This window comes from Aquarana catesbeiana, linkage group LG02, assembly GCF_042186555.1.
Source record: "Aquarana catesbeiana isolate 2022-GZ linkage group LG02, ASM4218655v1, whole genome shotgun sequence".
NCBI lineage: Eukaryota > Metazoa > Chordata > Amphibia > Anura > Ranidae > Aquarana > Aquarana catesbeiana.
In genome coordinates, this window is record NC_133325.1 from 382,609,446 (window position 1) to 382,636,667 (window position 27,222).

The window sequence follows — 27,222 nt, forward strand, 5'->3', positions numbered from 1 at the left end:
CACATAAATACACCTACTGGAGCCAGTTTAGACAGGAGCCAATTAAACATGTCTTTGGGGTGTGGGAGGAAACCGGAATACATGGAGGAAACCCAATTAGGCACAGGGGGAAATTGCAAACTCCAGGCAGGTAGTGCCGTGGTTGTGATTCAAACTGACAACCTTAGTGCTGCTAGGCAGAAGTGCCAACCACTTAGTGACTGTAATATGCATACAGTTAATATTGAATTTGTGAGTTTTGTTCAACAAAAATAATCATAAAGGTTATATATATATATATATATATATATATATATATATATATATATATAGGTATAGTAGACTAGTATAGCATAGTATTGTACTAAACAGTGCCTTAAAAAAGTATTCATACCCTTTGCAATTTTCCACATTTTGGCATATTACAACCAAAAAGGTAAATGTATTTTATTGCAATTGTTTGTGATAGACCAACATAAAGTGGCACATAATTGTGAAGTGGAAGGAAAATTATAAATGGTTTTCAAATTTTTTTACAAATAAATGTCTGAAAACCATGGCGTGCATTTGTATTCAGCCCCCTTTACTCTGATACCACAAACTAAAATCTAGTGGAACTAATTGCCTTAAGAAGTCACCTAATTAGTAAATAGAGTCCACCTGTGTGGAAAGAGTATGGCACAACTACAAACCTACCAAGACATGGCCATCCACCTAAACTGACAGGCCGGGTAAGGAGAGCATTAATCAGAGAAGCAGCCAAGAGGCCCATGGTAACTCTGGAGGAGCTGCAGAGATCTACAGCTCAGGTGGAAGGATCTGTCCACAGGACAACTATTAGTCATGCACTCCACAAATCTGGCCTTTATGGAAGAGTGGCAAGAAGAAAGTCATTGTTGAAAGAAAGCCAAAAGAAGTCCCGTTTGTAGTTTGTGAGAAGCCATGTGAGGAACACAGCAAACATGTGGAAGAAGGTGTTCTGGTCAGATGTGACCAAAATTGAACTTTTTGAAACTAACACTGCACAGCCTGAACACACCATACCCATCGTGAAACATGGTGGTGGCAGCATCATGTTGTGGGGATACTTTTCTTCAGCAGGGGCAGGGAAGCTGGTCAGAGTTGATGGCAATATGGATGGAGCCAAATACAGGGCAATCTTAGAAGAAAACCTGATAGAGTCTGCAAAAGACTTGAGACTGGGGCGGAGGTTCAGCTTCCAGCAGGACAACAACCCTAAACATACAGAAAGAGCTACAATGGAATGGTTTAGATCAAAGCAAATTCATCATGCGTTAGAATGGCCCATTCAAACTCCAGACCTAAATCCAATTGAGAATCTGTGGCAAGACTTGAAAATTGCTGTTCACAGATGCTCTCCATCCAATCTGACAGAGCTTCAGCTATTTTGCAAAGAAGAATGGGTGAAAATGTCACTCTCCAGATGTGTAAAGCTGGTAGAGACATCCCCAAAAAGACTTGTAGCTGTAATTGCAGTGAAAGGTGGTTCTACAAAGTATTGACTCAATCGCCACACTTTTCACATATTTATTTGTAAAAAAAATTGAAAACCATTTATCATTTTCCTTCCACTTCACAATTATGTCCCACTTTGTGTTGGTCTATCACATAAAATCCCAATAAAATACATTTATGTTTTTGGTTGTAACATGACAAAATGTGGAACATTTCAAGGGGTGTGAATACTTTTTAAAGGAACTGTGTGTATATATATATATATATATATATATATATGACTAGTATAGTATATACTATAGCAATAAGTAGAGTAGACTAGTATGCACACATAGGGCTTCCACGAATGAAGAAGGAAGATGGTATAACAGCTTTTTTGCACCAATGTTTTGGTGAGTCATAGGTCACAGGTGAGTAACATTTAAGTCAGTTGTTTCAGGCTGCGACTCACCCAAATGTGGGAACAATAAAACTATTATACTGTCCTCCTTGGTCATCTGCAGAAGCCCTTCGAGTGTCTCCAATACTTGCGGCTACTTTATCTGTTTTGCGTGGAGCACCAAGGCTTTTATTTTGGATGAAGAGCTGATATCATCCTCCTTTGCCTATATATATATATATATATATATATATATATATATATATATATATATATATATATATATATATATATTGTGCATAAATAAATAAATATATATATATATATATATATATATATATATATATATATATATATATATATATATATATATATATATATATATGTGTGTATTTATACACACACAGCAGTGCTCAACCATGCTGCTATGCTGGGCTATAAAGAGCTATCCAAGTCCCAAAGGAACCTATAAATCAACAACTCCTATACAAAAGGACCAATTAAGACAACATCAGGTGGATTTATAAGGATTTTTGGTACTGATGGATGAAACAAAAACAAGCCCAAGGCTTGAATGCAAAGTGCACGTGAAATTGCACTGAAAGTACACTTAGAAGTACAGTCGCTGTAAATCTAAGGGGAAGATCTGAAATGAGGGGAAGCTCTGCTGATTTTATCATCCAATCATGTACAAGCTAAAATGCTGTTTTTTTTTTTCTTGCATGTCCCCCTCGGATCTACAGCGACTGCAAAGTGCACTTTGCACTTGTAGTTTGCACTTGTAGTGCAAAGTGGATTTGCCTTTAGTAAATAACTCCCATTTATTCCATTCTTTTTCCCCTTTAAATATGGTGGTGGAAATGTGTATGTGGAATGGCCCTGGTTAGTGGGCGGCACAGTGGTGTAGTGGGTAGCACTCTCGCCTAGCAGTAAAAAGGGTTGCTGGTTAAAATCCCAACCATGACACTACTTGCCTGGAGTTTGCATGTTCTCCCTGTGCCTGCGTGGGTTTCCTCCGGGTACTCCAGTTTCCTCCCACATTCCAAAGACATGCTGGTAAGTTAATTGGATCCTGTCTAAATTGTCCCTAGTATGTATGAATGTGAGTTAGGGACCTTAGATTGTAAGCTCCTTGAGGGTAGGGACTGATGTGAATGTACAATAGATATGTAAAGCGCTGCGTTAATTGATGGCGCTATATAAGTACCTTAAAAATGAATAATAGTCAGGTCATTAACTCTCACTGGCGACAATCCTATATATTGCTCGCACTGATTATTCTTCTTTTAGGAGCTCTGACTGCTCTGCTTCCCACTTCCACTATTTGGCTACATAATGGCTCGCCTGTTAAAATGAACAGCTGTTAGACTTGAAAATAGACTGGAATTCTGGAAGACCTGCACGGAACTAAAAGGCATTGTCATTTGTAAATGTTATTTTCCATTTGCATTTAGAAATGATAAGTGATTGCTGTATTATAGTTATGATGCAGGCCTTGCCTGGGTTTTTCCAAAGTCATTTCTGCTTCCTAGTGTCCTGTAATTGTGGGCATCCTTCCAATGGACTCTGCGGTGGTTAATGATTGATTAATAGATCGTTCATTTCTAATAGTAGGTAGCAATTTGTCTGAATTCCTTTGTCGTGATTGTGGACCCACTGAACCTGTTGTCATTTTCTTCCTAATTTGGCCAATGTTTGACTTGTGTGGTGAAGAGATATTTGCATTTTGTTTTTTTCAACAATTTACAAAGTTACATATTCATGCAAACAACACATTTGCACGCCCATACACACACACCTAGCAGAACCTAGTGTTATCTAGTACTCCTAACAAATTTACATATAACAGCACTTAGTAAGAAGGAAACCATACAGTACTGTTAAAGCTTAAAGCGGAGATCCGCCCACCGCTGCAAAAATTAAAAGCAAGCAGCTGCACATACTGCAGCTGCTGACTTTTAATAATCGGACACTTACCTGTCCTGGAGTCCAGCGATGTCGACATCGTAGCTGATATTTCCATCAGCTGTCGGGTGAATGCTGCCTCCATTTTGAGTAAGGGAACCTGGCAGTGAAGTCTTACGGCTTCACGCCGGGAACCCTCCTGCGCATGCGCAAGGCAAGGCTCCCCTCTCCTACTGGCCTGGCGGCCGGAGAAGGAGGAGGGAGCCCAGGCAGTGACGTCATGGGCCATGGCCCGGACTCCCGGAAGTGGGAACAGGATACCTGTGAAAGACAGGTATCCTGCCTCCCCTCCTCCCCTGAAAGGTGCCAAATGTGGCACCTGAGGAGGGATGGAGTATAATGAGCGGAAGTTCCACTTTTGGGTGGAACTCCACTTTAAGTTTGTTTTCTTCTAATCAGCACAAGGGATGATACTTACATTGAATGAGAAATGTCTCATGATGGTGAATGCTCTCTTTATTTATATCTTCAGCCCGTTGTCCCCACCCCATACCCCCACAGTGGTAATTTTCTGGGGCTGTGTTTTTTTTTTAATCCGCTGGATCTGTCACAGGCACTCATCAAGGATGTAGATTATACCCGTCTATTCCAGGTATGGCTGTACTATAACTTCCCAAAATCAAAAGCATTTTATGGATGAAGGATGGATGGATGAATGAAAAGTCTGCCTCCTTCATTCATAGAGCGCTTTACATTGGGGGAAAACTATAGTACAACTTTATGAAGGAAGGAGGGGGTGGTATAAGTGGGTATAGTCAGGATCCTTGACAAGTGCCCGTGAGAGGCTCAGCGGCTTGAATTAACCCCCACAGTTCCAAAAGATTACCACTGCGGGAGTGCAGAGGACTGACGATTTAAACAAAGATAGCAGAACCTGCTAGAATTGTTACACTGTATCTCTTATAACAAAGATTCAACCTCCATCTAGTGGCCATAATGTGGTATTTTACTACTACCCATTAAAAAAACATTTGTTCAGATGAGAAAAAAGCCCAATAACATTTGTTTTTCCCTAATTCACGCAGAAGAAATGTACGTTCACATTTCCTGGACGAATGTCTATGAGAGTAAAAACAAGGGATATAATTAACTTCTTAAAGTAAACCTGACATGGCATAAATGTAACAGCAATGCTAAAGTGCAGTGATTGTGTGGTGCCTGTAAGTACCTGTATTATTCTTCAAATCACTCCCTGTAAAAAGATGTTCGGATCCTAGATTCAGGACCTCAAAGTCAACATGAAGCCCTGTCCTGGTCATTGAACTGTCAAGTGCCACAACATCAATGGGCTCTGACATTTGACAGTTGCATGATGGGTATATTCTGGGCTTAATCTTGAAATGAAGGTCCCATGTATAGCCTGGGAACAGGTTTCAAGGGGGTTCCACAGGGACACAAGGAACGGTATGAAGACCAACAAAGGTACTCTACTTTAGTATTGTTGTCACCTTAGAAGTGTGGTGCAAGCAAAGACCCAGATAAAAGGGTATATTATGTCAAGCATACACTTTGTTATGTAAACTTACAAGTTTTTACTATCGGCAGATAGTACTCATGTGTAAGGAACAATTAAAAATAAATCTAGTACCTACAGTCTATGGTGATGTTAAATCTTGTGCCGCATACACACGGTCGGATTTTCCGACAACAAATGTTCGTTGTGAGCTTTTTGTCGGAAATTCAGACTGTGTGTAGGCTCCATCGGACATTTGCTGTCGGAATTTCCAACAACAAAAATTTGAGAGCTGGATCTCAGATTTTCCGACAACAAAATTCGTTGTCGGAAATTCCGATCGTGTGTACACAATTCCAACGCACAAAATTCCACGCATGCTCAGAATCAAGCAGAAGGGCCGCACTGGCTATTGAACTTCATTTTTCTCGGCACGTCGTACGTGTTGTACATCACCGCATTCTTGACATTCAGAATTTCCGACAACATTTGTGTGACCGTGTGTATGCAAGACAAGTTTGAGCCAACATCCGTCGGAAATAAATCCACGGTTTTGTTGTCGGAATGTCCAATGTGTACGCGGCATTGGAGTTATAAATCCTGGATACCAAGGAAGTACATACAGAAAAACATATGTAAAAATGTATTCCAAAACCAACTACAGAGCACATAAATCTTAATAACACACTTAAAACCCATATTAGAAATGTTTAAAGGCTGACAGATCTTAGGGATTATGGAAATGAAGACTCATATGTGTAGGAGAACATTTAATAACTATGATAAAGGTTATGATATAAAGTCTCTAGAGAGAGTAATTAGAGCAGTGGTTCTCAACCTTGGGGTCGGGACCCCCTCGGGGGTCAAATGACGATGACGATTTGCCAGGGGCCACCGAAGCCTAGGCTGTTCCTGAAGCCCGCACCGCTCTCCCAGCCTTCTCGCGTCTGCTGTCCCTGGAGCCTGTGGCCGTGCAGTTGGGCTGTTCCTGGAGGCCGCCCACTCAGCCTCTTCGCAGCCGCCCATTCAGTTCATGGCATGGCTGGTGGGCAGAGACTAGAGGTTAGGTGACTGGTGAGGAATGTGAAGTGGGAGGGGCTGATTTCGGCATAGTTGTCACTGCTGCGAGACACCACAGAGCTAGAGACACAGTGAAGCCGGAGACACAGTGAGTAACACTACCTGTGTTTAGAGTTGCCATTAAAAGTCCCCACTACAGTTCTCTGATCAGCAGATGACCTTGATGAAGAGCACCTATGTTGGCTGATCAGAACTCCCCCCAGCACTGCCACTGATCCCACCCCACACCAGCACTGCCACTCATCCCAACTCCCCGCCAGCACTGCCACTCATCCCAACTCCCCGCCAGCACTGCCACTCATCCCATTCCACCCCAAGGAGTAAGAGAAGGAATACAAATAGAGAATACATGGAAGGGAGAGGAAAAGAGGGGGAGGAACAAAGAAAAAGGGAGAGAAAGAATAACTGAAAGAACAAGAAAGACGGCTAGAGAGAGGGATGGGGAAAAAAACAAGACATTAGGATAGAGAGAGATAAAAGGGAATGAAATGAGAACAAAGAGAGAGTAGTACATCCTAAAATGTACCATAAGGGGTTTTAATACTGTACGAGTGGAAGGGACTCAGGGAGCGTTAAATGTCCGTTGGTTAGGGGCGCAAATTACCGTATTTATCGGCGTATAACACACACCCCAAGTTTAGGAGGGAAGTTTAAGGAAAAAACTTACATTTAAATGCCCATCAATGCAGCCTTGTCCATCATTGCAGCCTTGCCCAGTGTCCACTGCAGCCTTGCCCAGTGCCTTTGCAGCCTTGCCCAGTACCTTTGCAACCTTGCCCAGTGCCTTTGCAGCCTTGCCCAGTGCCTCTGTATCCTTGCCCAGTGTCTCTGTATCCTTGCCCAGTGCCTCTGCAGCCTTGCCCAGTGCCTCTGTATCCTTGCCCAGTGTCTCTGTATCCTTGCCCAGTGCCTTTTCAGCCTTGCCAAGTGCCTCTGCAGCCTTGCCAGTCTCTTTGCAGCTGCTTATTATATAAAATTGGCGCCGATCTCCACTGACTGTGAGCGGAGAGAAGCGAGTGCCGACGAGATACACAAAGCCGAGTGTACTCGGCTAGTTTCAGCTCCTCTCGCAGCCCCGCCCATCTCCACTGATTGCGAGAGGAGAGGAATGAGCGGCGCCGACAAACACATAGCCGATGTCCCGCCCTTGACTGAGTAGAGCCAAGAATAGCCGAGTACACTCGGCTATGTGTATATCGCTGGCGCTCGCTCCGCTCACAATCAGCGGAGATCGGCGGGGATCGGTGCATAACACGCACCCATGATTTTTCCCTCATTTTAAGGGGAAAAAAGTGCCTGTTATAAACCGATAAATACAGTACTGGTCTTGCCTTGGGTGCTGACAACCCACTTTATGAAAATGTTACTGTTAGGGGGTCCCCACAACTTGGGAAATTTTATCAAGGGGTCATGGCACTAGACGGTTGAGAACCACTGAATTAGAGTGATAGAAAAAATTGTGGATAAGAGGTATAATGGAATATGTAGCTAAAAGGCATTGTGGTGTTTAGAATAATATATCATGTAGAGGAACCAAACGGAAATTGTATAGGAGATAGAAGGTCCTAAGTAGATGGTGATATAGACAAATTTACTGAATAACTCCAGGAATAGAGATAGTGTCTCTAGACAAGTATGTAAAACTGAAGTGAGGATATTATTTTGCCAAGTTACAACGTAAAGATTTTAAGCATGTTCCAAATCTAAAGTCCGTCAGATTTGCGACTAGAAAAGTCTGCTGAAGGTCCGGTGAAGTCCACACACGATCGGATTGTTTGCCAGATTTGGTCCGTCGGCTTCCGTCAGACCAGTCCGGTCGAAAAGTCCGACCGTGTGTACGCCCCATTAGTGTACGGTCAGCTTACCACTTAAGGGCGAAAAGCTTAGTGTGAACCACATGAAATACAAAAAATCCCAGAACCTTTACCTTTTGCAAAAATCTCAGAATAAAGACCTTTACCCTTTGCCAGCAGAGAGGGTAAAAAAAGTGCTAGATAATACTGGAAAGCAAGCTGAATTGTATGTTTCTCAGTGGATGAGATGTGGATCTATTGGATCCGGTTTCCACGGCAAAATGGAGATTGTGCCTACTTGTAACTGTTCATTTAGCTTTCCATACGAGGTGGTAGTTGGGTTCATCTGGCTTGCAATAGTACAATGAACAGACCCTTTTAGTTTGCCATTGCATGCAGGGCTTTGTAACTATTTCGCTGTATATCACAGTTTAGTAACCTGGCATATTAATGGTGTGACTTTCTCAAATTGTTAAGTGTTTCAGGACAGATGCAGTATATTGTTGTGTGGACAAAGACGTTAAAAGAACTGTTCTCTGTTTGCATCAGGTCTCCTACATAGTCCTATTCTTAATGGCATTATATTGACTGTCAGTCAAATTAAACAGTTATATGAATATTCAACCCATCATAACCTCTTTAGGGTAGATTTGCTCTCTATTTTTTTTTTTTGTTATCACTAACGTCTTTTTCTGTAGTTTTTCTGCTACCCCTCCATATATTAGGGTTTTATTTTATTTTTTAAAAACCCAAAAGTAAACATTTATTATTTTGCAGCTTACCTTCTTAGGCTTCATGTACACTAGCAACTCTTGGCATCTCTTAAACTTGAGTTTAGGAGCTTTTGGCGTTTTTTGCGCCGGTCACGGGAATACGCAAATCACAGCAAAATCATGGTAAAAACGTGGTTTGCGTTTTTGCTGCGTTTTGTGTTTTCTGATGGCCATGGTTATGGTAGCGTAGGCTAGTGTACATGTAGCCTTACATGTTCTTACAGCCTCCAATCCCAGATGACGCTTATTGAGGGGAAACGCATTGGTCAGAGCTAGCGGTGTGACGTCAGCATACACGATCCGATAGAGCGGTGGAATGGCCGTGGCTGTGGGATGTTTGTATGCCTTGTACATTTACTCAATCTCCAACAACGTTTGGGAGACCACTTGTGAATGAGCCTGGGCTTCCCTAAAGAGGATATCTCTAAGCGCTTCTTGATCCCCTTGTGGGATCATATGTTCTGGTATGCAGCCTGTTTGTCTGCATTAGCACAGGGGTGTAAGTGAAGCTTATAATAGTGACTCATTACAGTGGATAGCACAAGAGCACGTTCTTTCTCTGCACTGGGATGGACATTAATTGGACTGTCATTTTTTTATACATTTTTTAATTTACGTTTTACAATCACTAGTGAATTCTTGCACATGAGATATACAGTCACGATTTATATTTTTTTGCTTTTTTTTAAATCCAGTTTTATATGGATTTGCTCATTGCACTTTATATGAAATATTCACTTTGTGAAATGTTTTCATTTTTTTTTTTTGCACTGTATGGATTTATATATATATATGAGTATAGGTGATTTTTTATAATCTTAAAACACATTGGTTGAGATAGTGAACATTCATTATTTCTATGGTGTTTTGTAGTACAGTATTCAACTACTTTTTGTGCAGCAGTCTCATTATTGAAAGCCAAGTGCGAGTTCCAGCAATTTCGAACATGTTCTAATATGTAATGGCTGCAATCGTTTTTTAGGCTTTTTCTGTTGGGACAAACCATTTAACATTGACAGGAATGCTTACAACGATCAGCTTTTTTTTTTTCATGTAAAACCTTTATCCCAGAATAAAAACTGTTGCTGTAACTGCTTACTGTATGTAACTGCAGTGTGAGCTGGAGTTTGACTCCACTTTGTTAGTGTAAATCTGCTAATCCATATAACATTCCTCTGCCCCCGGACTGACAATATTGTTGTCCAAAGGTGCCCCTGTGCTCCTTCATCCAGATTGTAGGTGCTCTAAGCCTAAAAAAGAAAGCCAATTTAGCCTCCATGTCTAATGATTGGATAGCTGCAATATATTACATTTTTGGTTTTGCGTTTAAGCTCTTCCCGTTCGTGCTATAGCTGAAAGACGGCTACAGCGCCGACCTACTTTGCCTACTTTATTAGAGCAGCCTGCATGCCCCCTGCAGGACGTGCGTGGCGCGCTCTGTGATCAGCAAGTCTATGAGACTCGGCTGATCATAGATTGGAGTAAGGGGTCAATCCCAACCCCTTAGCACGTGATCGGCTATCAGCCAATGACAGCTGATCATGTGATGTAAACAGAGCCAGTAACCGGCTATTTTCCTCCTCACGAAAAAAAAAAGCCGATCACCGGCGGCTATGAGAGGGACATCAGTCCCGATCATGGAGAGCCTCTGCAAAGGCTTCTGTGCCCATCTGTGCCACCTACCAGTGCACAACAGTGGTGATTAAATACCACCAAAAGAAAGCTCCATTTGTGTGAAAAAAATTATAAAAATTTCATTTGAGTACAGTGTAGCATGGCTGTACAATTGTCATTCAAAGTGTGACATCGCTGAAAGCTAACAATTGGTCTGGGCAGGAGAGGGGTTTAAGTGCCCAGTAAGCAAGAGGTTAATACCGCTTTAAGGTCTGTACTAGGGATGACCTTAAACTACAGCCTGTGTTTAATTTGAAAAGTCTTCACCTGATTTGTCTACATCTGTCTTAGCGAGCATGGCTTTATGTACAGTGCTTCATCTATTTATGGTTTGTTGGTACAAGCCTAGTCATTGTTTGTGCACTGTAGAGTAAAGGCCATGCGTTATTTCTGGCTTTTCCTGACATAATGTAGAGGTGTGGTGCGGGTTTCCTTTTCACAGATTACAGGGCCACCCATATGTTTATCTTTTTGGGTGAGATCTGTACTTTATCTTATCTCTCTTCTCTAATATATAACACCCAGTGCTTTACCTGTGCATGAGAGTGTTAGTAGATGTGGAACTATTAACCGCAGGATGAAGGACCTGCTTCATGATTCTATTAGCGAAGACCGCTTCTCAGAAGATGGGGTATGGCTCTATTTTTTATTATTTCTTCCGCGTTTGTAAATTGGACTGATTGGAATAGTAACTGTAGGGCAGAGAATTTTAAGATTTCAAGGATATATCAGGCTTATGCCATTCGGAAGCAGAAGGAGGACCTGGGAATCCTTTCTGGATTTCTAGGTTTAGATGTTGTTTGTTTTGGTGCAGTGCTAAATTTGTTGTTATTCACTTGGAGCAAAGTGTTCTGATTGCCAGTGGCGTAACTAGAACCTTCAGGGCCCCGGTGCAAGAAACCATGAAGGGCCCCCCTGACCACCAGCTGGGGCCCTTCCCTCCGAGCCTGGTGGCACAAATGCGACGTTTGTGACCCTGGTAGTTCTGCCACTGGCGTCTTTTTTTTTTTTTTTTTTCTACCATGTATTTATCTATTTTTTTACAATATTATTTTTAAAAAATAGCCCCTCGTTGGGGGGCTTTGGTAAGATATCAGGGGTCTAAGCAGACCTCTGATGTTTCACCTTTGAGACAGAGAAAATAAGATTGAGAACGCAGCCTCAGCTGCACAGAATGAATAGACAGGAATAGCTCTGTACAGAGCTGCCCATTCATTCACAAACTGAAGCATAGTAAATACAGTTTACTATGTTTCAGTTATGAATGGACTGAGTCCATGATCGGTATGGATCACTGACTCTCCATTCAGAAATAGCTTCATCCTGACAGATACCCTGCAGCAGCCGGCAGGAGAGGGGAGAGGGGAACTCTGCGGAGCTGTGGGTACAAGGGTAGGGGCCAGGAGAGAGGAAAAAGTACAGGAGGGCTGGAGAGCACACAGGGGGCAGCAGAAAGAAGCTGCGGGGGGGGGGGGTGGCTATATATAGATGAATTGAGATTTCCATTTCCCCCAACTTCACCTCTCCCTCCCGTAGGCTTTCAGCAGCTGCAGGAGGAAAATGGAGAGATCAGTTTCTCTGTATCAGTGTTTCTCAACATTTTACCAATCCCTGCGCAACATATTGCCTCTTCACTGCCTATCAAATGTCTCTGAAAAGCTATCTGAGCCTGCATTGCTTTTCAGAGGAATAGTATTTTCTTGTTGGTATAATGAACCCGCCCTAAAAAATTCAGTTCTAATCATAAAGAAAAAGGGGATCAGGATTAAAAGTAATGTGTATACATACATACGCATGTAAACACACACACACATACACATATACATACACATATAAATACACACACACACATGCACACACATAAACATGCAGACCCACACATGCACACACATGCATACAAACATACAGTATCTCACAAAAGTGAGTACACCCCTCACATTTTTGTGAAAATTTTATTATATCTTTTCATGTGACAACACTGAAGAAATGACACTTTGCTACAATGTAAAGTAGTGAATGTACAACTTGTAAAACAGTGAAAATTTGCTGTCCCCTCAAAATAACTCAACACCCAGCCATTAATGTCTAAACCGCTGGCAACAAAAGTGAGTACACCCGTAAGTGAAAATGACCAAATTGGGCCCAATTAGCCATTTTCCCTCCAGGCCTCATGTCTCGTTAGTGTTACAAGGTCTCAGGTGTGAATGGGGAGCAGGTGTGTTCAATTTGGTGTTATCGCTCTCACTCTCTCATACTGGTCACTGGAAGTTCAACATGGCACCTCTTGGCAAAGAACTCTCTGAGGATCTGAAAAAAAGAATTGTTGCTCTACATAAAGATGGCCTAGGCCAGAAGAAGATTGCCAAGACCCTGAAACTGAGATGCAGCATGGTGGCCAAGACCATACAGCAGTTTAACAGGACAGGTTCCACTCAGAACAGGCCTCGCCATGGTTGACCAAAGAAGTTGAGTGCACATGCTCAGCGTCATATCCAGAGGTTGTCTTTGGGAAATAGACATATGAGGGCTGCCAGCATTGCTGCAGAGGTTGAAGGGGTGGGGGGTCAGCCTGTCAGTGCTCAGACCATACACTGCACACTGAATCAAATTGGTCTGAATGGCTGTCGTCCCAGAAGGAAGCCTCTTCTAAAGATGATGCACAAGAAAGGCCGCAAACAGTTTGCTGAGGACAAGCAGACTAAGGACATGGATTACTGGAACCATGTCCTGTGGACTGATGAGACCAAGATAAACTTATTTGGTTCGATGGTGTCAAGCGTGTGTGGCGGCAACCAGGTGAGGAGTACAAAGACAAGTGTGTCTTGCCTACAGTCAAAAATGGTGGTGGGAGTGTCATGGTCTGGGACTGCATGAGTGCTGCTAGCACTGGGGAGCTACAGTTCATTGAGGGAACCATGAATGCCAACATGTACTGTGATATACTGAAGCAGAGCATGATCCCTTCCCTTCGGAGACTGGCCCGCAGGGCAGTATTCCAACATGACAACGACCCCAAACACACCTCCACAACCACTGCTTTGCTAAAGTAGCTGAGGGTAAAGATGATGGACTGGCCAAGCATGTCTCCAGATCTAAACCCTCTTGAGCATCTGTGGGGCATCCTCAAATGGAAGGTGGAGGAGCGCAAGGTCTCTAACATCCACCAGCTCTGTGATGTCATCATGGAGGAATGGAAGAGGACTCCAGTGGCAACCTGTGAAGCTCTGGTGAACTCCATACCCAAGAGGGTTAGGGCAGTGCTGGAAAATAATGGTGGCCACACAAAATATTGACACTTTGGGCCCAATTTGGACATTTTCACATAAGGGTGTACTCACTTTTGTTGCCAGTGGTTTAGACATTAATGGCTGTGTGTTATTTTGAGGGGACAGCAAATTGACACTGTTATACAAGCTGTACACTCACTACTTTACATTGTAGCAAAGTGTAATTTCTTCAATGTTGTCACATGAAAATATATAATAAAATATTTACAAAAATGTGAGGGGTGTACTTTGGTGAGATACTCTATATAGATAGCCTTTTTAAAAATCAGCAGCAGGAGCACTGTACCTTCACTCTCCATGTCGGGTACTGCGCTGTAGGGGGAGGCAGAGAGCACACACTGTGCAAGACTCCTCTCCCTTGCTTTCACTTTCAGTGTAAACACCGTGGGATCGAGCTCCTGCACTGCCGTTTTACCCATTGGCTGAGGATCGGGGAGCTCGGTCTCATATGCAGCCACTGCTCTAACAATTCAGGCATGGGGGGGACCACACGGGCCCCCTTCAGGATGGAGCCCAGTCGCAATGGTGACTTCTGCGACCCCTATACGTCCGTCCCTGCTGATTGCAGAGAATGGTTCAGCTCAACACGTCAACCACATTTATACAAACATAAGCAAACTCTTGTAGGACCAATTGAAGACATATGACATAAGACAACCTGAAAACCCATAAGGAAGCTCAAAACTTTAGTAAACATACAATATGTTTGGCACCAGTACTCCAAATACATTTAAACCTCAGCCCCCAATACCGTGGAAGCAATATTAACTACTGAACTTCAGTGAAATATTTGGTGGTACAAGCCTTTAAAGGGTAATTCGTTTTAACATAAAGTGAACCATGAGCCCTCTAGTCTAGTAAATATACTGTATGTACAGACCACAAAGGCAGACTTATTAGATATATTTTCACTGTCCAGGAAGTGTTTACAGCCTGATGGTGGCTGGATACCTTTGTTGTATGTTCATTTGCAGACACCCAGCCTTTAAAGGTAATAGCCATCAAATTGCATGCTACAGAGATCCCTGGCCATCACTAGGCTGAAAATATATTGGGGTTGATTTACTAAAACTGGAGTGTGCAAAATCTGGTGCAACACTCCAAAACAGTTTTTTTTTTGTCAAAGCTCATTTGACTTTACTTCTCCTATGGATCACAGGAGTGCAATTCGTTTTACACTCCTGTGACCCATTTTCTGCAGAGAGCGGGCTAATGTCCACTCTCTGCTGACGTCACAGAAATCAGTCCAACGCACCACCTCATCATGACAATGGGAGTCTGGATCCGCCAGGTACGTGGACTGACACCCGTCTCAGGCTCTCAGCCAGCCGCTGAGAGCCTGAGATGGCCACTCCGCCCCCTCTACTGCCCAGCGCTCCAATGAGTGAGGAGGGAGAAGAGCAGAGAGCTGTGACTGACAGTCTACAGCTCTCTGTTCATGGAGCTTTGAAAACCGAGCGATCAGCGGTGTTCGATCGCTTGGTTCTCAGTGTAGAGGTGCCGGGGGACAGATGAAGCATCGGAACGATGCTGCATCCACCTAGGTAAGTATGATTCCTAAAAAAAAAAAAAATCCCGGACTTTTCTTTTAATTGAACAAGCTGACATTAGAAGCTGGTTTGCTACCATGTCCTCTTTTCCACTCTCCAGTTTTAGTAAATTAGCCCCATTGCCTGGTCCTGCAGGAAAAGGGAAATTTACATTTGTGAATCTATTTGCACATTTTTTTTTTAGTTACCCTTAAAAATATACTAAATTATCTGTGAAGTTTTAATACTATTAAGTGACTTTACTAAGGAGATTTCCCTTTGGCTTCCAAGTTAATGTGATTTTGTTGTTGTCTCTTTCTCCATTGTGGAGATATTCCACTTTTTACTTTGTGACACCCTGTCAATGGGACAGAAAGTATATCCCAGCAGGGACACAGACTGCGCAACAACTCAACAGAGATTCTAACCCTTCCTCGCTCTATATCCAATTCAGCTCTTTGGGCGTACTATGTACGTCCTAAGAGTGGACCTTTAATCCCAAGCTACAGCATCAACCATCAGCCTGTGTGGGTTTTGTTCAGCCAGCGAACAAAAGTTGCTGATCACTTTCACACAGCCGGCAGCTGTGAAACAAAAATTTGCAACTATCACCTTTTTTATTCTATAGGGCCTGTGCTTTCAGAAAATATATAAAGTTTTGGGGTTTTCGTTAATTTTATTGTCGAAAATTAAGATTTTTAAATGTATGCGAAAAAAAAAAAAAAATTGTTCTGTATCCGAACTGGATATATATAAAAAAAAAAGGTTTTGGCTGGATTTGGGCTTTAAGTCAGGCAGTAATCTAGAACTGTACGAACATTCCATGGCTGTTACATGGTACAAAGGGCTTTTAAAGTTTAAATCATAAATGTATGATATTTTATGGTGGGAAATTTCCAGTGAGATTTTTCAGGCCTCTGAACAGATGTGCATACTGTACATGGGAAATATTTTAAGAACAATACTGTTTTTGTATTATTATTATAAGGTGTGAAAAGCAAACGTGGATTCATTTTGAAAGGTGCCTAAACTTGTAGCGATATCACTGGTCCTGATAAGTGCGTATAATCTAATCAGCACATAGGCAGGTACTTCGTTTTCAACACCTTGAAAGCACTTTGCCCTTTTGCTCCCGATCACTAACCTTCTTTTCCTCAACATGCATTCTGTTTTCACTTTGTCAAAAAATTGAAAAGAATAGAAAACCAGTTTCCATTTCCAGAATCATGCTGCTTCGTAACCTTCATCCTAGAAATAATGGCTCGTTTTGTATTACCAAAAAAAAAAACATATGTAAATGTTTTAGGGATATCTCCTCCTGATCAGAGGTTAGTTAGTTCTTATTAGTGAAATTATGGGATTTCCTCTAATTGTGGCCTAATAAGGATTATTTCATATACTATGATACTCTGTATGTCACAGAGTTTTACATTTTCATTTCATAATTAAATGGAAAAATAGCTAAACAGAGTGTTCATTTTACAACTGAACTCCAGAAAGAGCACTGTGAAATACATTTTCTAAAATTACTATTTACTCGTGTCATTTGTTTGGTGTGGGATGCACTGTTTGACCGAAATATATTAAAGCAGTTGTAAAGGTAAAAGTTTCTATGCATTAAGGTGAAAAAACATCCGACAATAACGCCCCCCGTTTTACTTACCTGGCCCCTCGAAAGTCCCGCGCTCGCCCCCGACATCCTCTTCGCCGCTCAGCCTGGTCGTAGATTGGCTAGAGTGGATGGATTGAAAGCAGCACAGCCATTGGCTCGCGCTGCTGTCAATCACATCCAATGACGTGGCGCGCTGGGGGGTGGGGCCGAGTGATACAGTGAGCGGCTATGGCTGCCAGCTGTATCACGAGACTGCGCCCGCAAGCACTCAACACCATGCGAGGGAGCTTGCATGAAGATATTGAGCCCTTGCGGGGGGGGGGAGCCGAGACAGCCGCCGAGGGACCCCAGAAGACCAGGTTCGGGGCCACTCTGTGCAAAACGAGATGCACAGTGGAGGTAAGTATAACATGTTTGTTATTTAAAAAAAAAAAAAAAAATAACTTTAGTGACCCTTTAAATATAAGAATTTGGACTACATCCATGGTGATACACCCTTTGCCTGTAGTAAACACAACTTCTCCTAATATATGATTCGATGCACCTACAATGTTTTGGAATGGAAAGGCCCCTGAAATTAAGCCCTGGTTTACCACTGCTGTCTGTCCCTAATTAGGGTGCTCTAATTGGACAAGGGAACAGTGCCCTAAGATTAGAAAGTCAAGCTGGGAGCCCATAAGTGAAACCAGGATCAGAAGGGTGCACCAAGGCATCTTTCCTGCCTCAAAATAAGGAATAGCTGGCTCCTTGTGATGTCTAATGTAAGGCTGGCCATACATTACACAATTGTCTTGTACAATTTTGCTTTAGATTTACTAAAACCATATAATATGAGGTCAAACCTGAACACTTTCAATTTGTATGCAATCAGGCAGGACCTTGTACTAAATAGTTTAAGGTAAATCCAAGGGAAATTTAATAAGAACATTGTATAATGTATGGCCAGCTTTAGGGAGGATTTTTTTTTTAGGATAAAACAGCTGACATGTTTACTGTAGGCTGGAAGTACACTATTAATACAAGTTAGAAACACAGAATACCCCCACAGGTAGATGGGACTTTGAAGGCAACCTGTGTGAGTAGTTATAAAATATACATGTTATTGCAAACATCAAAATTCCATGTTGGATAATGCATGTAAAATGAATTAAAATTGAATGGCTACAGTTACATGTATCTTGTATATGACACAACAACAAGTGGTTCCAGTGGAGAATGTGTTGTTGTGTCATATACAAGATACATGTGACTGTAGCTGTTCAATTTTAACCACTTGCCTACTGGGCACTTAAACCCCCCTCCTGCCCAGACCAATTTTCAGCTTTCAGCGCTCTCACACTTTGAATGACAATTACTCAGTCATGTAATATTGTACCCAAATGAATATTTTGTTCTTTTTTTCATACAAATAGAGCTTTCTTTTGGTGGTATTTGATCACCTCTGGGTTTTGTTTTGTTTTTTGCTCTATAAATGAATAAAAAAATTTCTTCGTTTCTGTGATAAAAATTTGGAAATTTTTTATTTTTCTTCATAAATTTTGGCCACAATTTATACTGCTACATATCTTTGGTAAAAATAACCCAAATTAGTGGATATTATTTGGTCTTTGTGAAAGTTAGAGAGTCTACAAGCTATGGTGCAAATCATAAAAAATTGATCACACCTGATGCACTGACGGCCTATCTCATTTCTTGCAACCAAAACAAGTCAGAAAAGTACAAATACCCCCCAAATGACCCCTTTTTTGAAAGTAGACATTCCAAGGTATTTAGTAAGATGTATGGTGAGGATTTTGATGTTGTTATTTTTTCCCCACAATTCTTTGCAAAATTAAGATTTTTTTTTTCCCACAAAATTGTCATTGTAATAGGTTATTTCTCTCACATGGCATGTGTATACCACAAATGACACCCCAAAATACATTCTACTACTCCTTCTAAGTATGGCGATACCACATGTGTGGGACTTTTTCACAGTCTAGCCACATAGAGAGGCCCAAAATGCAGGGAGCACCTTCAGGTGTTCTAGGAGCATAAATTACACATCTAACTTGTTGACTACCTATTACACTTTTGAAGGCCCTGGAGCACCAGGACAATGACACGTGACACTGATGTGGCACTGATGACAGATGACACTGATACGTGGCACTGATGACACGTGACACTGATGTGGCACTGATGACAGTTGGCACCGATGGCACGTGACACTGATGTGGCACTGATGACAGATGGCACTAATACGTGGCACTGACGACACATGACACTGATGTGGCATTGATGACAGATGGCACTAATACATTTCACTGATGACAGATGGCACTAATACATGGCACTGATGACACGTGACACTGATGTGGCACTGATGACACGTGACACTGATGTGGCACTGATGACAGATGGCACTGATACGTGGCACTAATGACACGTGACACTGATAACAGATGGCACATGACACTGACAGGTGGCACTGATGACAGGTGGCACTGGGGACAGATGGCACTGACAGGTGGCACTGGGGACAGGTGGCACTGGGGACAGATGGCACTGGGGACAGGTGGCACTGGGGACATATGGCACTGATAGGTACTGTGGGCACTGTATTTACTGTGTTTTATTTAGTGTTCACTCACCGCTGCAGCACAGAAGCTCTCCCTCCTCACACGCGGTCTCTGTGTGAGGAGGGAGAGCCGGCAATGAAAGATGATCTCATTTTTTCATTTGAGATCATCTCTCATTGGACATGCAGATCGAGTGCTAAATGGCTGCTGTGAGTGGCCATTTAGCACAATCTCTGATTGGCTGTGTCCAAGGGACATGGCAAACACAGATTTTCCCCAATGCGTGCCCGTGGCAGGCGTGGGGAACAAGTAAACAGGAAGACATCCAGGGACGCACTCCCGGCAATTAAACGCCCCGCTGTAGCCGTCTTTTGGCTATAGCGCGGGCGCGGAGTGGTTAATTAATTGTACATGCATTATCAAACATGAAATTTTAATGTATTTAATAAAATGTACATTTTATAACTACTCACACTGTTAATGAGGTTGACTTGAAAGTCCCACCTACCTGTTTGGGTATGCTGTGTTTGTTGGCAACATACCTAGGTCTTCAAGGGTGGATTTTCTAGTATTAACACATGCTACAACAACAAGGTATACAGTGGCTATTGATTACTTGTCATACATAGAAAATTAATATGCCACAGTATGCTCCGTTACATAACCCCTTCTGACACTGAGCTCCAATGGTGTAAATAAAAAAAATCCACAAAGCAGCTATTGCAGCAATCTAATAAACCAAAATAAAGCAGCAAAATATATGCATTCATAAAACCTCTAAATAACACAGCAAATAATATTTTAAATCTACAGTATATAGTAATATAGTAAATGTGAAACTTCTTAAACTCCAAAATCACCACATGTACCAATACTCAAAGAAATGGCACACGGCAACTATTCTGATCATGAAATCATAAGAAGACGATAATACACATGTAGTGTTGATAGGACTGTAGTTTCCTAATGTGAAGTAACGGCTTTGACGTATATAATATGTCCTACCATTGGGGAGTTATATTGTGCATGGAATCCTGTCTACACTACATGCGTAGACAGGATTCCTTCCTATGATCTGGGGGTCATAATATTTGGTAAGGGCAATGCCATTGGGTCACGGGAATATGTGGTGATTATCATTGTGATAATAGCCTTCTTGATCCCCTTCAGTCTGCATTTCGTCCTCAACACTCCACAGAAACTGCTCTCCTAAAACTAACAAACGATCTACTAACAGCCAAAACCAATAGACACTATTCTGTACTCCTACTCCTGGACCTCTCTGCTGCCTTCGATATGGTTGACCACCCCCTCCTCTATCTAAAAACTCCACGCCTTTGGTCTCCATGACTGTATTCTTGCTGGTTCTCCACCTACTTATCCAACCTCACCTTTAGTGTTACTTACAATTCTACTTCCTCCTCTCCTCTTCCTTTCTTTGTTGGAGTCCCCCAAAGTTCTGTTTTTGGACCTCTCGTATTTTCAATCTACACCTCCTCCCTGGGTCAGCTGATAGCCTCCCACGGCTTCCAATACCATCTCTATGCTGACGACACTCAAATCTTTTTCTCTACCCCTCAACTCACTCCTTCAGTCTCCTCACATATCACTTATTTACTGTCAGATATATCAGTCTGGATGTCGCACAACTTCCTCAAACTTAATCTATCCAAAACCGAACTTATCATTTTTCCTCCCCCACGTGCCTCTTCCCCTGATCTCTCTGTCATAATCAATAGCAAAACTATCAGTCAATCTCCACATGCCAAGGCCCTAGGAGTAGTCCTGGACTCTGAACTCTCCTTTAAGCCCCACACCCAATCACTGTCCAAATCTTGCCGCCTCAACCTCCGCAACATCTCCAAAATATGCCCCTTTCTAACCAATGACACAACAAAGCTCTTAATTTAGTCCCTGGTCATCTCTCGCCTCGATTATTGCAATTCACTCCTCATTGGCTTACCTCTCCATACTCTATCCCCCTTCAATCCATCATGAATGCTGCTGCCAGACTCATCCACCTTACCAACCGCACTGTCTCTGCTACTCCTCTCTGTCAATCCGTCCACTGGCTTCCGTTCACCCAACAAATTAAATTCAAAATACTAACAACTACCTACAAAGCCGTCCACAACTCTTCCCCCAGCTACATCACTGATCTAGTTTCAAAATACCAACCTAATCGTTCTTTTTGTTCTTCTCAAGACTTCCTGCTCTCTAGCTCTCTCATCACCTCCTCCCATGCTCATCTCCAGGAGTTTTCAAGATCCTCTCCAAGCCTACGGAACTCCTTACTCCAATCTGTCTATCTCCTACTCTATTAGCTTTTAGACAATCCCTGAAAACCCTTCTCTTTTTCGTGTCACTGTCTGGCGCGGCGGCGGCGGTGTGGGGCGGCTGTAAGCCATCAACAACAACTGAAACATTAGAGACTCAGATTTATCTGCATGAGGTCGCTACCTCTCATTCTAACCGTAGCAGATTTTGCGCTTCTAGCACATCCGCTTCCTCTACTTGCTACTGGGTATACTTTTACACACCAATATTGGGACAGCGAATCCCCCTTTTCCCCTCTGATTTCTCGTTCGCTGGGACCTCCTGGGGTAGCGTTGTCCCCCATTGTGGTGATACACTGGGACCAGTGTGGAGAAGGCGGGGCCAGTAATACGCCCGTTTCCCAAATTTTGGTTTCCGGGCGTCCTGTGTGTGGTTGCCCCCGAGAGTGGCTCCGGCGGTTGGTCTCTCCTCCTGTTCATGCTTGGTGTAAAGTCTGCTTACCATTTGCCCCTGATGAAGGGACTCCAGTCCCGAAACGCGTAGGCTCAGGTAGAAGACTACATGAACACATCTTTTGTTCGCTTACCAGCAGAATATTGTTTTTATTGTCAAACTGACTTATATGCTTGTATTTGCAAAAAATTTTTTTCGATATGTATATTTTTATATATTTGTATTAATAAAACCTGTTTTTTTATTCCTATTTCGTTGCCTTCAAAGTCCCACCACTCTCTGAGGGGTCCTTTTCCTTTCTCCGTATGCTAGGGATGGTGGCAACTTCTGTGACACCATTGGATGGTACCTTTTCCCCTTTTCTGCTTCTCTTTAGAGAAGCCTATCCTACCCACACCTAACAACTGTATTTTCATTTTGTCCATTTGATCATCCCCCACAGCTACTACCCATTGTTCCACTTGACCCTCCCTTTTAGATTTTAAGCTCTAACGAGCAGGGCCCTCTGATTCCTCCAGTATTGAATTGTATTGTAATTGTACTGTCTTCCCCCATGTTGTAAAGCGCTGTGCAAACTGTTGGCGCTATATAAATCCTGTATAATAACAATAATAATAATCGTGGAATAATCGAAAAATGAGGCCACACTCCACAGAAATCCCACTGGTAGTCTAATTGTATTTAGCTGGCTGTTGACACAGTCCACATCCTTAGGCCTCGTTTTTTCAATTTGTATTGAGCTAGATGAGCTCTTGTGACCTGCACCTGGAGCAGTGGACTTCCTCAGAACTGTTTTAGGAGCTTTGAGCAGTGTAATTTTTCTTTTAGGGTTATCGTTTTGGAGTTTACAAAGAAGTTTCACATTTTTGGCACCAATTCAGATTAATGTACACTATGAGGTTTATTTACTAAAGGTAAATAGACTGTGCACTCTGCAAGTGCAGCTGCACTTATTTTCCCCAGAGCTCAGTGAATGCGGTGAAGCTTTGCTGATTTCCCTCATCCAATCATGTGCAAGCATAAATACTGTTTTTTTTTTCCTTGCACTTGATTGGATCTTCTTTACAAAGTAAATCTTCACCACATTCACCAAGCTTTGGGGAAAATTAGTGCAACTGCAAAGTGCAAAGTCTATTTGCCTTTAGTAAATCAACCCCTATATATGTTTAGAATATAATTTGCTGCGTTTTTTTTTTAAAAGAAAATAATTTGCTGTGTTTATTTACAGGTTTTAGGAATGCACAACCTACAGTGCCTTGATAAAGTATTCATACCCCTTGAAATTTCCCTTTACAACCAAAAATGTAAATGTATTTTATTGGGATTTTATTTGATAGACCAACACAAAGTGGCACATAATTGTGAAAGGAAGGAAAATGATAAATGTTTTTCAACATCTTTTACAAATAAATATTTGAAAAGTTTGGCATGCATTTGTATTCAGCCCCCTTTACTCTGATACCCCTAACTTAAATTGAGTGAAACCAATTGCCTTTAGAAGTCACCTAATTAGTAAATAGAGCCCACCTGTGTGTAATTTAATCTCAGTATAAATATAGCTGTACTGTGAAGCCCTCAGAGGTTTGTTAGAGAACCTTAGTCAACAAACAGCATCATGAAGGCCAAGGAACACACCAGACAGGTCAGTGATAAAGTTGTGGAAAAGTTTAAAGCAGGGTTAGGTTATAAAAAAATATCCCCAGCTTTGAACATCTCACAGAGCACTGTTCAATCCACCATCCAATAATGGGAAAGAGTATGGCACAACTGCACACCTACCAACACATGGCCGTCCACCTAACCTGACAGAACAAGTGCCCCATTGGTAGATTTCCTGTTCTGGCAACAGCATTCAGCAATGTTCAGCATTTTGGATGTTTCTTTAACTTTTAGCCCCGGAGACAATTGTAAGCAGGACAAATAGAAAGAATAAACCTCTTTAAAGGGAACACCGAATCCCAGCAAGGGTTCTAATCCCTAACAACTCTTACAAATTTAGAAAAAAAAGTTTTGGCTTTAGATAGATTAACTTTCCCCATAAGCCTTATCCTACCCATGAATAACCTCTGGTATTACTAAAGCATTATTTTGCTACCTGGAAAACTAATCCTAACCATGTTGCCTTTGGTTGGGAAGGTGGTATTCAATTTAGAAGAGAGACAAGTTGAAAAATGAAAAGCACTTGTAGCAAAAAAGGGAAATCACTATACTTTATAAAGACCTTTCTTTGAATTCACCACGAGTCCCATGTGGGTCTCTCCCATCAATTTTTAAAAATTCTTTCATTTTATTATACTCTGGAAAGTTTAATATTAAAAAATATAAATCAACTCTTGTAATTACCACAAAGGTGGTCGACCGACATTAAGAACATACAAGGTGAATTTCACGATCAAACAAGAGAATTCATAAGCACTGTTCAATCCATCATCCGAAAATAGAAGTATGGCACAACTGCAAACCTACCAAGACATGGCCATCCATTTAAACTGACAGGCCGGGCAAGGAGAGCATTAATCAGAGAAGCAGCCAAGAGGTCCATGGTAACTCTGGAGAAGCTGCAGAGATCCACAGCTCAGGAGGGAGAATTTGTCTACAGGACAACTATTAGTGGTGCACTCCACAAATCTGGCCTTTATGGAAGAGTGGCAAGAAGAAAGCCATTGTTAAAAGAAAGCCATAAGAAGTCCCATTTGCAGTTTGCGTGAAGCCATGTGGGGGACACAGCAAACCTGTGGAAGGAGGTGCTCTGGTCAGATGAGACCAAAATTGAACTTTTTGGCCTAAAAGCAAAATGTATGTGAAAACTAACACTGCACATCACCCTGAACACATCATGCCCACCGTGAAACATGGTGGTGGCAGTATCATGTTGCGGGAAAGCTTTTCTGTAGTAGGGACAGGGAAGCTGGTCAGAGTTGATGGGAAAATAGATGGAGCCAAATACAGGGCAATCTTAAAAGAAAACCTGTTTGAGTCTGCAAAAGACTTGAGACTGCGGTGGAGGTTCACCTTCCAGCAGGACATTGACCCTAAACATACAGCCAGAGCTACAATGGAATGATTTAGATCAAAGCATATTCATGTGTTAGAATGGCCCAGTCAAAATCCAGACCTAAATCCAATTGAGAATCTGTGACAAGACTTGAAAATTGCTGTTCACAGACGCTCTCCATCTAATCTGACAGAGCTTGAGCTATTTTGCAAAGAAGAATGGACAAAAATATCACTCCCTAGATGTGCAAAGCTGGTAGAGACATCCTCAAAAAGCCTTGCAGCTGTAATTGAAGTAAAAGATGGATCTACAAAGTATTGAGTCTGGGGGGCTGAATACAAATGCATACCACACTTTTCACATATTTATTTGTAAAAAATGTTGAAAACCATTTATCATTTTCCTTCCACTTCAAAATTATGTGTCACTTTGTGTTGGCCTATCACATAAAATCCCAATAAAATACATTTACATTTTTTGGTTATAACATGACCAAATGTGGAAAATTTCAAGGGGTGTGAATACTTTTTCAAGGCACTGTATACAGTGTATACTGCTACCATTCTCTTATATAACATCCTGATTGAGTAGTAGCTTTTGCTATATGATTTGGGTATTTGATATAGAAAAGGTAGCTCACCGTGCTTGTATAGGTAATGGGTATATGCCTCCTGCACGTTAATCTAAAGTTACCTAGGTATTCTTTTCTTTTGTTTCAGCATTAGTATTGTCTTCCGTACTTTCTTTTTGTGAAAACTTTTAATAAAAATGATTGAAAACAAAAAAATATAAAACAACAAACAATCATATGTTTTCTTTTCTTTTAGAGTACTTCACCCTCTTTAAGCCTGTCCAGCAGTTACACCCCAAGGCTTTGTCCTCTGTCATTTGGAGAAGGTGTGGAATTTGATCCGCTGCCACCCAAGGAGATAAGGTAATATACACGATAGCCTATTTTCACATTGGTACACATTGACATAGGTGTTATTCATTTATTTGGTATTTAAGCTTTCACAATTATGTGAAGTCCACATAGTTACTACAGGTAAAAAAAAGAAAAAAACTTTTCGTGTGATCCCTGAGGACCTTTAAATCCAAAGCAGGACACACACATTGTTAAGCTGACACTCAGCCCAAGAGCAATTTGACAGCTTTAAATGTAATGTTTTGTTGTGGTATTGGCAGTACAAAGAGCTGAAATAACCAGATGTTTTACTTTCAGATGGCAAAGTCTCCAGTAACATCTATTTTAGTTAATAGTTAGCCGCAAAGTACACCTTTTGTTTTTAACTCGATACCGACAAACATCTATTGCAAAGATCATGTGGCATAGACTGTTCCCTGATGCAAATACATTGTCTGTAATTACCTTTATATGCTTCCTCTTATACAAATTAACTTTCTTAGATAAATATGTGAGCCTAACATATTAAAAATAAGTATATGTGCATTTTGGGACATCTGGCAGTTTTAGAAAATCAAGTTAATCTAAGATTGGTAGAAAATATCGGCATCCTCACAGGGTGGTACTGTGGATGCGAACATTATAAAAGGGTGCCACATCCCAAAATAATCAACAGAATTAGAAAGTGAACTCTAATGGACTTTTTAGGCACCAGAATACACAAAAAAAAGTAGTTTGTATTACAATTAGATTAAAATACAAAGTGCAAATTTTAATCTTTGCGATATATTACTACTTAAATAACCACATAAACATCACCATAACCACAAGTATGGCCCCAACTTAACCATACGAATGTGCCAATGAATTGCAGCTGTCAATGTCTAGGTGGGCACATGTGACAGTTGGACAACATAGGAGCAAAAAAGTTGCACCACACAGGAGAAAAAAATAGATACATTTGTCACCCCATAGCAGTCCATGAACAAGGACGACCATGGCAAGATCACAGGTATTCTTTTAAGAAAAGCT

General features: G+C 41.6%; 1 protein-coding gene across 1 annotated transcript in view; it reads left to right on the forward strand.

Annotated features, from left to right (window-relative positions):
• Positions 1-27,222, forward strand: part of RFLNB (refilin B) — a 41,146-nt gene that overhangs the window by 3,076 nt on the left and 10,848 nt on the right. The window contains exon 2 of the mRNA XM_073615148.1: positions 26,114-26,220. Within this exon, the coding sequence (XP_073471249.1) occupies positions 26,114-26,220 (107 nt within the window). The remainder of the gene's footprint in view (positions 1-26,113; positions 26,221-27,222) is intronic.